General features: G+C 31.0%; 1 protein-coding gene across 5 annotated transcripts; it reads right to left on the reverse strand.

Moving 5' to 3' along the window:
• Positions 1–7145: 7145 nt before the first annotated feature.
• Positions 7146–12764, reverse strand: LOC111276832 (putative protein phosphatase 2C 33). 5 transcript variants are annotated; one of them, XM_022862725.2, is made up of 7 exons: positions 12437–12764; positions 11394–12072; positions 9938–10327; positions 9728–9845; positions 8171–8394; positions 7575–8078; positions 7146–7500 (listed from the first exon to the last, which is right to left on the reverse strand). In XM_022862725.2, the coding sequence occupies exons 2-6, from the start codon at positions 11643–11645 to the stop codon at positions 7584–7586; spliced, it is 1479 nt and encodes a 492-aa protein (XP_022718460.1). In that variant the 5' UTR covers positions 11646–12072; positions 12437–12764; the 3' UTR covers positions 7146–7500; positions 7575–7583. The 5 variants fall into 5 exon arrangements, with proteins under 5 accessions (XP_022718460.1, XP_022718459.1, XP_089619766.1 ...); XM_022862724.2 differs by having other exon boundaries at positions 12267–12764; XM_089763640.1 differs by having other exon boundaries at positions 7146–8078; positions 12267–12764.
• Positions 12765–14530: the final 1766 nt, after the last annotated feature.

The raw sequence follows: 14530 nt of genomic DNA on the forward strand, positions 1-14530 counted from the left end.
TTCGTCATCTATTTTGGTATTCTGAACTAATATAATTAGTCAATTTATCAACACAATATGAACAATTAATAAAACTTTGACACATGTCAAAAAAGAAGCTCAATTAGCACTACATCATCAATTGACTTATCAAAGAAAATTTTTTTAAAACAATTAATTTAAAAAATTTTATTAAAAAATCTTAAATATTGTAAAAATTATAAAAAATTAAAAAATATGAAATATTTTTAGAAATTATAAAAATTGAAAAAGAATAAATTACAAAAAATAGTCACTCAATTATAAGGATCATTTAAAAATGATCACTTACTAATTTTTTTCAATTTTGTTACTAACGTTTGAATTAGTATATTTTTGGGTTACTGAACCATTATAAATTCCAGACTTTTTTTTTTCTTTCATTCATTAAGGTTTAGGGTATTGCTCCTAAACCTGTTAAATCCTAAAACCACTTCTGAAGTGGATCAACAGGGTATTGCTCCTCAAGATTATGCTCCTCAATGCACTTGATCACAGCCTTAAGAGTAGTCAACTCTTGCTCACTAACCTCAGTCTGAAACCACAGAAAAAAAAAATTTCAACCATTTTCCGAAACACTCAAGAGCATGAACGTTGGCAAAATATTCTCATGCATTCAAGTTGCAAGAATAAATATGCTTTCTGTGCCACATGCAAGTATATGCTAAACAATTTAACAACCAAAATAGTGTCAAGTTGCTGAAATGTATTGCAGTTGGAACTAACTAGCCAAATCATCCTATATGATCAGACAAAGACCCCCAAGCCAACAGCTAACTGGTAAGAAAGCTGGTCTAATCTGCTTCGATCAAGGCTTTGTGGACATAGACAAGAAATTAGTGCTTGTCCCTCAAATATACAGTTAAGGTATGGTCAACCTAATATATTCAGCCAATATAAAGCTAACCTATCACCTTGAATCAGTGGAGTAAAGAACACACGAGTAGTGGGAGAATCATTTCCAGGCCAGGCAGGTGAAGAAGCTTTTCTTGCCTCCTCCAAGTAAGATTTCAGTAAAGGTACAAGTGAGAACTGCTCTGTAAGCCCAAATGCAAAGGCCAGGTTAACTACATCAATTTGCCTTCTATTATTCACCAGAACTTCAATTACACCTGAAATATAAATAATAGAAAAGATAAAAAGAGAAAGCGAGGTATAAATTACCAGAACTAGTACAAATGAAATAAATGGTTGATTTTCTATAATAGTATTCCATATGTTTAATCCTTCACTTATTGTTGTAAGAGCTTCAGCAGTACCATGCAAGAGAGGAAAAATAATATAGTTTAATATTACTTCGCTTTATTCCAAACAATTGATACCAAGGGACAAAAAGCTAAAAGTCATTCAACGGTTATACAAAATGCATGATGGTCCAATCAACTCCAGAATAGCATTTCAACAATGATATTGTTTAAAAATATCTATACCTAAAAGCATTTAGGAAATTTAGGAAGATACCTATCAGTTAAAGACCAGAGATGAGTTTCCTAGTGCTAATGACTTGAAGTCACCTTGGTTAGGGAGAATAGGAAAAAGGCGGTTAATTTACCAGGCCACACTTGACATGGTTGGTCATATCAATTTTACTAAAATGGATGGTAAGAAACATAATGGATGAATAGAACGTAAGTCTTAAAGCCCTTGGATAAGTAGAGAAATATTCAAGCTCACTTTCCAGAATCATTGTAGTTTTTTCGCACAAACAAGTATTCTATGTAAATAACTTATAAATAGTAAAATATTACTATGTAAGTTGATACTAACAAACTTGGCCTTTTTTCAGACAAACCAAGGGATCGGCAGAGATCAATTATTTGTCGACGATGAGAGACCATTAGTATTAGCCTTGAAAGTTTCTTCCTCATTAAAGGTGGAAGCAATACCAAAAGTGGCAAAGAGCTGTGTCACGGTCCACGAGAAGGACTGGGGCCAGTGGTTCTCTCCGAGACAGGTAGCAGTTTTAAAGCAAGTGAGATCAAGTCAAAACGCAAAAGTGAACAAGCCCAGAGGTTCAATAGAGGTCCTGGGGGTAAGACCATAACCCAGAATGGGTGTGCAGGGGCTAAAACGAGCTCTAGGAGCTTAGGCCAGGTGATCCAGTTTGGCAGCTTTTAGATAGACCGAGCACAGGCACAGGAGCAAGCCCAGGCAAGGGCAAAACTAATCCAAGTAAGGGCCCAAAAAGAGGCCCCACATGAAGGAGGAGCCCAATTTGGTTCCAACTTCTATCTAATAGAGTCTTTGTAGTTTTGTACTCTCTAATTGTAATCTTGTGTAATCTCTTATAATATCTGGACTCTTTATGAGCCTTAAGATAGGATTGATATGAGTCATAGTAAAAGGGTTTCACCTATAAATAGAGGGTGCCTATACCCTCATTGTACATATCATAACTTGGAGTAATACAAGTTTGCTCTTGCCTATCTCTGTTGTTTCTCTTTAGCTTTCCATCAAACACTTAATGTGTAGCCTTGTTTAGCAGTAATGCAAGTGGCTGGCTCTGGAGTATTGAGTGCCCAAGTACCAATCTAAGTGTTAGGTTGATCTAAGATGCTGGATGAATCCATTCTCAAGTCTTAGAGTCGCACGAGCCTAAAACTTGAGTCTTAGCCGGTGACAAATGATATTTAAGCAAGTTCAGAGCTGATTCAGAATTGGTAGTAAAAGTTGGTCCAAAGCAAGTGATTAGTGTTGGATGCTGCTAGAACCAAAGTTGGCCTCGAAGAAGGTTCGGACATGTTGGTGCGGGCATTCAATTGTATGGTGCGGGCTAATGAAATGCGCTAATGAAAAGCCTCATGGTGCACAAGGTGCGGGCATGTAAAATTGCAAAACAGGTGCTCGACTGATTGTTGCTGTGTTGTTGTGGACGTGTTGGGTGCACTATGTAAGTGTGCAAACTAGTGCCAGACCAAAAGTGTGGGCCATGTTGAGCTAGTGTGCAGATGGTTACCTAACATGTAGATTGGTGAAAATGTGAGTTCTATTGTATTATTTTTCTGTGTTTTTTGAGTTTTGTGGTAATTTTTATTTTGGGTTTTTTGTAAAAGCTTTCGATTGTATTATTTTGAATGTAAAGGATAATGTTTTCTTCATGGGCTTTTGATAATTATGAGCTAATGGATTGAAGTGAATTTCAGGATGAAGAGTTTTGTGTTTGTTTATTTATAATTTGTTGTGTTTGATGATTATTTTTTGCTTTTTGTTGCTTTTACGTAAAATTTGATAATTATATTTTTTATTATGTCTCACAAAATTCTCAATGAAAAGTGTAATTTTGCTTTTAAATTGTAAATTTAAATGATTTGGCAAATGAAGAGTGGGTGTAATCAAAGATAATAAAAAACCATGGTCATCATTTCAATGAGGAACCCAATAAAAAAAGCAAAAATCCGAACATGAGCAATAGTAAAAAAGGAGGAATGTTTCAGTATATTTCGATTAGGTTTTAGGGATTCTAGGTATTTGCTTATTTCATTGATGGAAATAAAAGGAAAGAAAAGGGAGATGGAGAAGAAAAAGGAAGGAGAAGGAGAAAGGGCCCCCGATTCTGCTAGGAAGAGGGAGAAGAGAAGAGAAGAATGAAGAGAAAGAAAAGGGAAGGAGAAGAAGAGAGAAAGAAGAAGGAAGAATAAAAAAAAAAGAAAAATGTCTACATTTTGTGGTAAAAATACAATTTTACCTTTATTTTTCTATCAATTAAAGACATCACTCTATTTTAAAACACATGCATCTCACTTCTATTAGAGAGATTTTATTTGAATTAATTTTAAAACGTTTAATCTTATATCGAATCAAATTAAAGATAATATTTTTAATTAAGAAAATGTCTAAACATTAGATTTTAAATTGAGCATTTAATTTAAAAAACATAAAAATATATATGATGTTTTTCATTAATTCACATTTGGCTAAAATAACGAAAAAAGTTGTTAAATTTTATTATTTTCTTTAAATAAATCTTTATATTTTTATTTTACTTAAATAAAATTTGTATCTAAATAATTTATTTAAATTTTAATTTTTATCCAAATAAATCATTAACTTTTAATTTGTACCTAAATAAGTATTTAACATAAATCATTATTTCATTTAAAATAAGAGATTATTTAAATAAAATTAATGGATAATGATTTATTTAAAAAATACAATAATTTAAGAATTTGTTTTTAGTATTTTGGTTTACACACTTGATATTTTGCCTATCTAAACTCTAAAAATAATCATACTTTTTTTTTTGACAAAATCAATATATCATAATGAAATTGCTTTTCACTCAAAGTATACATGTTCAATTACTAAATAAACAAACAAAAAAATTTTGGCATAAAGTTCAATATAGTGGAGACAAAAACGATAAAAAAATATTTTCAATGGGATAAATATATTCAATTACTAGATAAACAATAAAAATTTTCTTGTATAAGCCTCAATTTCTTGAGGACAAATATGATCAAAAATATTTTCGGGAGCAAAGGTTTGAATTTCTAAAAATTTTTAGATTTTTATAATAAACCTAAAAGAAATATAATATTATAAATATATGAATAAAGTAAAGAAAATTAAATTAAAAAAAGAGGGGTGTTGCCATGTTTTTTTATCACTCTTTCTTTTGACCACTCTATTTTTTTTAATTCCACTTTCTTAAGTGAATCCGTTGTAATGTAATAAATTTTAATTTTTAAGCAACAATAGTTTTAACAAAAAAACATCATCTTTGATTTCATAGTCATAAGTTGCATAAATTGAAATGAAATTGTATAATTTGTTTATAAAATATTGAAATTTTAATTTCAATTATTAGAGTTTAATCTTAATAATTTCAAATAAAAAATTGAAAGGAAATAAATTGAGAAAATCAATAGTGTTCCTTTATTTATTAGCTAGTGATGGAAAGTTTGGGTTGATTGTTTCAATTATTCCTGAATTCCTGATGAACCCTAACCTTAAATTGTGATCCATCCTTATCTTCTTGCAAAAAGAATCCTTGAATGTTGATACTAATTCATGGTAGGCAGCTGACAATCTACAGGAAAAGTTTGCAGTGTGGTGCAGAGTTTGGAAGTCTCATAGTTGGAAAAAAAAAAAAAAGTGCAACGGAAAGTTATCTCATATGCAAACGGTAAAGTTTAATATTTCATTGATATATACTTTTCTTTTTTTTCAATAAAAAAATTTAAGATAAATAAATTTTAAAATTTTTTCATGAAAAAAAATAAATTTTAATTAATCGAATTAATCATGTCATATATTTTTTTAGAATATTATCTTATATAAATTTATATTTGGGTAGGGTTAATTCAATTGGTTTTTGAAAAGGTTTACTCAAAATAGATTGGTCCGTCGGGCTTAAAATTTTTATTTTTTAAAAACAATTATATAATAAAAGATTAGAAAATATTTAATTTTTAATATTTTAATATATTTTAAAAATAAAATAAAATAAATTTTGAGACCAAATTCGAATTTCAGAACATACGCCTAAAGCTCAATCCAAATTGGAATAAACTCGTGGGCCAACCCGTCCTGCCTGTGGACAGGTCTAACCCCGCAATCAATTTTAGCATTTCATTTTCATTTACGAGATGTTATTATCTAACTGATACTATTCAACTTGGCTCAACTAGTTACCTTTCTAATCATTCTCATAAATAATATGATTCAACCACAAGGCAATAGTCATTTTTTTTATAATAAATATACATAATATATATATATATGAAAAAAATCAACTTATATCAGTTTAATTTTTTTAATTTGAAATTTTTTTAATAATTAATTTTAACAAATTTAAAAGATAAAATTAAATTATTTATTTTATTTGTCTTTCTCATCTTTAAATCTGTTAAAATCAAAATTTAAAAATTTTATACTAAATTGATCTTGCTAATATATATAAATATATATTTATATTTATATTTATATAAAAAGAGAGACTTTTCTCCTACTCCACTATTTCATGATCACACGATAATCTCTTGGAACCAACAATACTTTTTTTTTCTTGTCTAACTAAACTCTTGATTCTATGATCTTCTCCATTTATGTCTATGTTAATGTACCTAAATATAGTCTAGAAACCATAAAAACTCAATAGTTCTTTATCCTTCTCATTTCAAATTAAGTCCTAACAGTGTTTTTTTTTTTTTTAATGTCTGCTTTTAATTTTGGGAAGAAAGTGATACCCTTAATTGTGCAAAAATTTACGTTTATGTCAGTTTTTGTAAAAACTTTTTTTTTCTAAATTTTGGATTTATAATAATAATAATAATTCAATGGTGCAGAATCTGTGATCCAGGGTTCTTTCCATAGAAAGCAAATTAAACAGAATACCTTTTTAATAGAAATTTTCAACTCTGCACCTGAAAAGTAAGACACGAATAGATGGACGAACACATGTAAATGCATGGTTTATGGGTCAGACCGTCAGAGAGGGAAGCATGCTTTATTCCTACAAATATAATCAATAATTCATGATTAAAAAAAAAAAGAAGCTAATATGAAAATAAAAAAATTGTAAATATTTAATTTTAAATTTTAAATTTGTTAAATTTCATTTTTTAAAAATGATTATAACCTAACTCTCTTATTTTGATGTAATTATAAAGGTCAATTTGACATGTGATTTGTCGGATAAAAAAATTTTACATATTATAGCCAAAGTCGACCATCTCAATTTTTTTTATGAGTACCGTAGCTTAATCAGTGAAAAATACAATAACATGACTTTAAGTTCTCAAATAAATGCAAGAAAATAAATTCAGGAAGCTTGTTGTTGTGGGAAGAGTTGATTAAGACGTTTAGAGGAACCTTTTCCTTCCTTACGGCTTCACACCAAACATAAAACCAATTAGGAGACTTACAATGAAATGGCCGAGATCCAATGTGATTTACTGGTAGAATACTGAACGCTCAATTTTGATGATCAAGATACAAATCTTGATAACCTCAAATATGAAAAAAGAAATAATGACAACAATGTTTTTAAGCATTGGCAAGTGGAAATTCCTAAGCTTTTATTGCTCCAAATATTCAAAAACAGTGAAGTTTCTTTTCTATCAAATATTCAACTTGAAATAATAGATTACCAGGATCAATGATGCTATTCAAACCACAAAACAAGATGCAAGAAAATATCTTTTTGTTGCAAACAAGGCATAATACGGCTAAAGGTCCAAATCTGAATAAAAAAAAAGAAAAACCTACATGGATTATCATCATGCCCTTCAACTTGAAACCTAAAGAGGCTTTCATCGTCGCAAGATTTATTATCACCATACAGTTACCAACAAATCACACATGAAATTCAAAGGGGAAAAAATTAAGAAAAAAAATAATAGACGGAGAGCTGGATTTGCAAAACTTCCAATTCCACCCACACTAGAGAGAAAGGATAAATTCCCAGACATACTAATACAGCCGGGCCCACCTCTCCGGTCTGAATTTTAACATCAATGGCCCTACATATCTTTTTCCCTTCTGTAGAAAAAGAAACGATATAACAGAAGCAAGGAAAAATTACAAAATTTAATCAAAGAAAAGCAAGTACTAACCAGAACTTGTCACTTCCGAGCCTTTGTACCTCCAGCAGCCTTCTTATCCTCCTTTCCAGGAATAAACCTCGGGAGATTCAATAGAGTATTGACACGAGAAACTCCTTCAAGGGCAGACCACTCGATTCCTACGTCTGAATTCATTTCCTCCTGCTTTGAGGAATCTTCATTCCCTTCTGGGAGTAGTACTTCGCCAGTTCCAGCAGCCCCAGACCGGTTCAGAGTGGTCAAGATGTCGAGATTATTGTCTTTCTCACTGTTGTTGTCAAATTGGGCCACTAAAGTTGGCAGCACTTTGGTCTTGGCTTTGGAAGCAGTAGACAAATTATTTGAGTTTGAATCAAGGAAGAGGCAAACAACAGCACAATCATCAACTTTTGAAGTTGGGTATTTGTATCTCCAAGCTCGAACTGCTGACTCAACCAAGGCTCGAGCAGCAGCGGTACTTGCTGGTGCAGATGCTACAATATCTACCACTTCATTGTTTGAAAGAACATCCCAAATCTGCAAAACATTGAAAGTAAACCTTAGATCTGGAGAAAAGGGCTCAAATGCCATTTGATATTTTGAATAAGAATTCATGTAGGCTCCATTACCCCATCTGTGGCCAAGACAATAAATTCATCCTTCTCGGATAGGCGATGATAAGATATTTCAGGCACAGAGATCAGGCCAAAATCCTTGAGGCAAAAATCTCCAAAAGCCCGTGCCATGGCAAGGCCAGGTGAATCATTGTTTGGCAGCCAAACTCGGGCAACCTCAGGTTCATCCTTAAGAGCAAAGACACGACCCTTACATTTTTTAATTCTCTCTGCTTCCGCTGTAAAGAGGAAAAAAGGTGTATTTAGCATGAGCTTGATTTTGTAAAGTATAATAATAGGTAACTAGAAGCAAGCAATCAGACTAGAACAGGAAAATTTTTTTCTTGTGCAGTCTCTATTGAAGATCAAGGGCATATAACCAAGCAATTTGAACCGACACCTAGTTCAACGGCTAAGATCTTCAACAGACCCCCTTAGGATTGTCATTTTAGAAAAACTGCAAACGTTTTGCTTTTGCAATCATTTCTGTGTTCCCATATTCATCCAGACTTCAAGATAATTTCTGACTGATTGCAAAATCATCTTCACTAATTTTTCATAAATTGCTTCATTACTCATAACATATATGGTTATCATATTTACAAAACTTTTCAACATTTTGTAGTCTTATTAATTTCATCTACATAGTATGATGATATGCAAATCAATTAACTTCCATTATTCTATATACACTTGGGCCTTCCACTGTCTTCCAACCATTGTAGCCAGCATCTCTACTTTCTCAATCAATTCATGTTAGATAACTGCATTCTATTCTTGGGTTATATAACTCTAGTCTTTCTAAAACTCTTCAAACATCGCTACAATATCCTCAAAAACAACTAATCTTGTAGAAGCTGCCTCACTAATCATGCTTACAAGTTTTAAGATATTTCAACCTCACATCGCCTAACCAATTGAACCAAATTTATGATGCTTATATGCATTAACAATGGGACAATATTAGCTAATATATGTCAACTAACATATAAGAAAGAAAGAAAGAGAGAATTTTCAGGGCTGGCAAACCAATTAGGACTAGAATTAATATTGTGTTATTGTCAACTGTTGAATTCTTCTCTCTCAAGCTTCCGGTATTGAAGACTGTAATGAGAATGGACGAGGAAAACATAAAGAGAACTAAGGAAATAAAAGGACACAAAATTTAAGATGGGCTATTCAGCAGACAGCACAAAGAGTGACCGTGTGCAGTCATGATGTGCTGGACACAAGATATGCTATGGAGGGCTCGAAACAATTCTATTATATGTGCTGATATGCACAAGATGAACATTTCAAGTAGCATTTTATATTGCCTTCCATTATACCTTTTGCTCTAATCTTAACAATAAACAACGAATTTAAAGAAAAACCAAATGGGTGGAACACTTACATAAGGGACCATAAATGATAGAGAAGACAAAACTTAGCATAAAAAGTCCAAAACCTCAGAAGTTCCAGAAAGAGAAGCACTATTACTTTTATCTATCATAATTTTTAGTCTAAATTACAAAGCATGAACGTGTTGCACATATGCATGCACTTGTGTATGACTAAAACAGACAAACAGACCTGGAAGATTTGGTTTGAGATCAACAGTCAACTGAACTGCAGTAAGAGAATTGTCTTTGTCTCTTGTACCCAACACAGCTCTGGAGTCCCCAACATTTCCAATTACAAGATATGGACCCTATACAAAGAACCAAGAGAATTATGATTAACTAGGAAACATATCGTAACATAGTTTTCCAAATAAAGCTTTTAAAAATTGCAGCTGTATACCTGCTTGAGCAAAGTTACAGCTGTCGTCCCACTGCAGAAGCAATCAATATGGGCATGCATTCTAAGTTCCCTGTCCATCACTTTGAAAGCCTTCAGAAAGGACTCTTTTAGCGTCTGAAAGATCTCTGGGTGCTTTTCTGTTTCCTCAAGATCTACAGAGGCCCTAGATTCCTCATCAGCTGATACAAAAGCAGTATCTTCAGAGTTCATGCTTCCTGCAGTATTCAAACTGATCTCTCTGAGAACATCCTCACTGGATATATTAACTTCCCAGTGAGCACTCAGTTTCAAGGGAAGATGGTCCCTCACACTCTTTGCTACCATATGACCATATGGACCATGGCCATCAAAAACACCACAGAAAACTGTATCTGTTCTTGATCCAAAATTCTGGGAAACAACAGCAATAGATAGTGAGAAATGGAAAATGATAGTGCAGAAGTAATGTTACTACAAAGAAATTGGTGATTTGCATCACAGATCTCTTATGCCCCCTAATCCTTTATATTCAAATAACACAACATATGTTCCCAGGATAAAAGAGAAGTCAATGTCTTGGCCTTCTTCACCAATAAATGGTCGAGCATAGAAAAGAGTTAAAAACCTTTTTTCATTATCCGGTCCAAAGACATTACTACCATCATCAATGTTTATATCCTCCTCTAAACAACAAACTAAGTTCCCACTATCTAGGGTCAGTTACATGGATTATATTGCACCGCTATTCTCTATTTTTGACCATATTGATGATAAACTTAGTAAAATCGAAGCCATATTTTACAGTTTCCAACCATATCCTTTTCGGTCCTCTTCTCCCTCTCTTGACCCTGAAATCTACCATAAATTCTGCTCCGTCAAGAAAATAAAGATAAGTATCCTAAAACAATTTTCCAAGGTGTGTCAAACATATAGTCCCCAGGACCCCAAACACAGACACATGTAGCAAATTCAAACTAGAAAAATAAATGAAGAGTTTAAATTTGCCACCATGGAAGTATCATTTCATATAAAAACCAAAATGATTGGATAATATCCTAAAAGAAAGTGGAGAAGTTGCAGCCAATTAATATAAAAAAGTGTTGCTTTTCCTCTAATTAGACAGCTATGAAGATATGTATACAAAAACGTAAAAGCTACATAAATAAAAGGGTAATACAAAACTCAATGTTTGCAGAAATACATTAACATTAAATTAATTAAACATTATAGACATTAAAAGATTCCAACAAATAATAATACAACACCATGGGCTGGCAAGCAACCAGGAAAAAGGGGGAAGTTCCTTCATCCAAGAAATATTATACTCCTATTATAAGATAAATTGTTAATTTTCAAAGCTACAAAAGAGAACATCACACGTAAGGCCAAATATATTAAATGACCATTGTTTGACCAGCTTGATAAAAAAAAAGAAAAAAAGTAAACTAACATGTGAAAATGGATAAAAGGAGCTAACCTCCCAAACAATCATGGCGTCCTGGTTGGTTCCTTTCTTGCCTTGTTGAGTAAAGAGTGAAGCAACATCACTGGACCCATTCAAGAACAACCTCCCTGGAATCCTATGTAATGGTTCTTCCTTCCGGTAGTCAAAGGAATTCCGAGACCCTGGTCTCTTCCTTGAATTCCTCCTCTTCATGTACGCCAGATGAGGAGACGAAGGCGAGCCAGGGAGAGGGCTCCTACTTTCAGCAGATAAGCAGGACCCCATTCTGAGGGCCCTGATAATGCTTATTATGCACTCCAGACCAGCCAGACAATCACAACCTCTATTTTCAGTAGACGGATCCGTCACAACTTGTGGGGTTAAATCCTCAAACAAACCCTTTCAAGCTTTCTAGCTAATGTGCAGTTTAATCCACCGAATAACCTTCAATTTTACAATCCTTTTCGCTAAATCTCGAAAATTTCGTCAAAAATCCTATTCACCACTTGATAATACCTTGATTTGTTCTTCAATCTCTTAAAATTCCAATCTTAAAGCAACCCTCTGGAGAATTGAAATCACAGCCAAAACAACTATCCCTTTAAGCTTCCCTTCGAATCACTTGAATAATGACCTTAAACTAAAATTGCCAGATACCCTTTTCCATTTTCAATCTAATGATCAGATCAATCCACAAATTTAATCTCATAAACTGCTTCCAATGAAAACAAAATTCTCAGAATCAACCAACAAAGCCAAAAAAAAAAAAAAAAACAAACGAAAGAAATTTAGGTTTCTAAAGCTTTCTAATTTACAAAAGAAGAAAAGTTAACTTTTTTATTGACACACTCTTTTTATCCCTAATCAGAAAGCAAATAAAAAAAAAAGCTGAAAAGGAATATTTACCGAAAAAGGAGACCTAAGACTTCAAATATATGGGAAAGAAGAAAAAATATCGAATCTGTAATCTACATTCAATAACTCCACCATAAAAGTAACATCCTTTTTAATAAACGAAGGCCAAAAGTTGTCATCCAAAAAAAATTTAAGAGAATTGAGAGTCCTATAATTCTCACCAGAAACTACCCAAAGGAGCAAAAATTTTCAGCAGATCAACATAAAAGCTGATCAAAGCTAGCGTCAAGATCAGCCAAAAAACACAAGGCCAAAATTGGAAACCAAAGAAAGTGAAAGGATAACAAGAGAGAAAGGGCAGTTTCAGGGAGAGCAAGGGGATAGTGAAAATGGGTAGAGAGAGAATTGAGGGAAGAGCTAGGGAAGAAGGGGAGTTTCTAGAGAGAGAGTGAAAGTCACTTAGAGAGAGAGAAAAAAAAAACTTCAGAAAAGGAACATTTGGGATGAAACGAAAGAAAGACCAGGTACAAATCAGCGAGAACTAACCGCAACCACCAACAGCAAACTCGCCCCCTTTAATAATAATAATAATAATAATAATAATAATAATAATAACAAAATAAAATATTTGTTATATTTATTGGTGATAGGAAAATGATTGAAAGAAAATAGTGAATTTTTTTCCACAAAGCACGCTTGAAAATGTGAGTTTTTTTATATTAAGATAATGTAATTGGAGAAATAAAATTTATAACTATTGAGATTTAAATTTTTATTTGTTAGGTGTTAGTTTTTTAAAATAATTAATTATATGAATTAATTTAATTAAATTATAAATTTAAATTTTTTTAATAATTTTTTGTTTGGAGGAGAGTTAAGATTTTTAGTTATTTTGCCTTAAAAAAACGAATTTTATACTAATTATATATAGCAAGATTTAGAGATAAAACTATAAATCTATAGTGTAAAAAAACTGTCATAATATTATCCAATATTTTCTTCTTAAGTTTTATAAGAGATACTTTTTTTTATTATTTGATAATTAAAATCTTATATTTTATAAATTATATAAATATATAAAAGATAAATTTTAAAAAAATTAAAAAAATTCAATTTAAATGACCTATTCTTTTGAATAAACACAAAGTATCATATATTTAATTATTTAAATTTTAAAATATTTTATATAATAAATTATACTTATTTTTTGATATTTTTTATTAACTTTATATATATATATATATGATGTTCTATTACAAATAAGAGTATCTACAAACCCTAAAAAAGTAACTTTTGAAATAATTTTCTTATATTTATGTTCACATGTCTATAAATTAATATAAAATTTTAATTTCTATAGGAAGACCAAATTAGTTGTTTATAATTTATTGTCAACATTACATTAATTTCGATATCCTCCTTCCATTTTTATAAATAAATTATGCACCAATATAATTTTCTTAAATTATTCACACTTTAATTTATATTATACTTTCCAAACTTTAAAATTGAATTTAGTATAATGTTCAATCAATTCAAAATTTTTACTCAAACATATTTTCATTATAATTATCTTTCATAAATCACTCTAAACTTAATTATTAAACAACATTTCATATTTTAATTCAAATTTATATATTCCTCCCAATCTTATATCTTATATAAATATATAAAAAATAAATTTTTGATAAAAAAGAAAAATATCAAATTTTATTTAAATATATAAAAGCCAAGACTATAAATTTAAATTCTTACTAAGAAATTTACGTTATCTTCAAAATGTTCAGATTTTTATGCCTTAAATTCAATTAAATATGAATTATTTCCTAATTTGTAAGCATACTATTCCGACTTCAATATCAACAGCCAAAAGAAATTCTTAATTTAATATTATGTTAGTATTTATTTAAACATTTTCCTATTTATATATATTACCTACGTGTATTTTAGCTTAACAAATTTTTTCATACAAAGCTAGACGAGTGGTTAGTTTATAAAATTGATATTATAGCTTTATCATTTTCTATAAACTAATATATTATTGATTTTTTTGTATCATGATCACATGGTACTTAAACTAATTTATTTTGTTAGTTATTTAAAATTTATCATGAAAAACTTTGGAGAAGAAACAAATTTTTTTAAACTAGAAGGGATGCGTAATTGACTAAATTGATAATTAGAAAAAATTATCTCAAAAATTTTTCCGTAAGGTGGACAAATAGTCATAACTAACCTTAGCGTGTCACGTTGATATTTTTAAACTTAAATAAAACGGTGTGTTTTAGTTGTTTTCAGGTTTTGAGGTAACTAAA

This window comes from Durio zibethinus, chromosome 7 (genome assembly GCF_047325235.1).
Source record: "Durio zibethinus cultivar Kanyao isolate XHJ-2024 chromosome 7, ASM4732523v1, whole genome shotgun sequence".
Taxonomy (NCBI): Eukaryota; Viridiplantae; Streptophyta; class Magnoliopsida; order Malvales; family Malvaceae; genus Durio; species Durio zibethinus.

Excerpts from the sequence above, each read along its gene's own strand:
- LOC111276832 (XM_022862725.2), bottom strand. The coding sequence starts at position 11,645 with ATGGGGTCCTGCTTATCTGCTGAAAGTAGGAGCCCTCTCCCTGGCTCG. Across the intron at positions 9,846-9,937 it reads CTGTAACTTTGCTCAAGCAG|GGTCCATATCTTGTAATTGG; the intron begins GTATACAGCTGC and ends TTCTTTGTATAG. Across the intron at positions 8,395-9,727 it reads TCTCAAACCAAATCTTCCAG|CGGAAGCAGAGAGAATTAAA; the intron begins GTCTGTTTGTCT and ends TCCTCTTTACAG.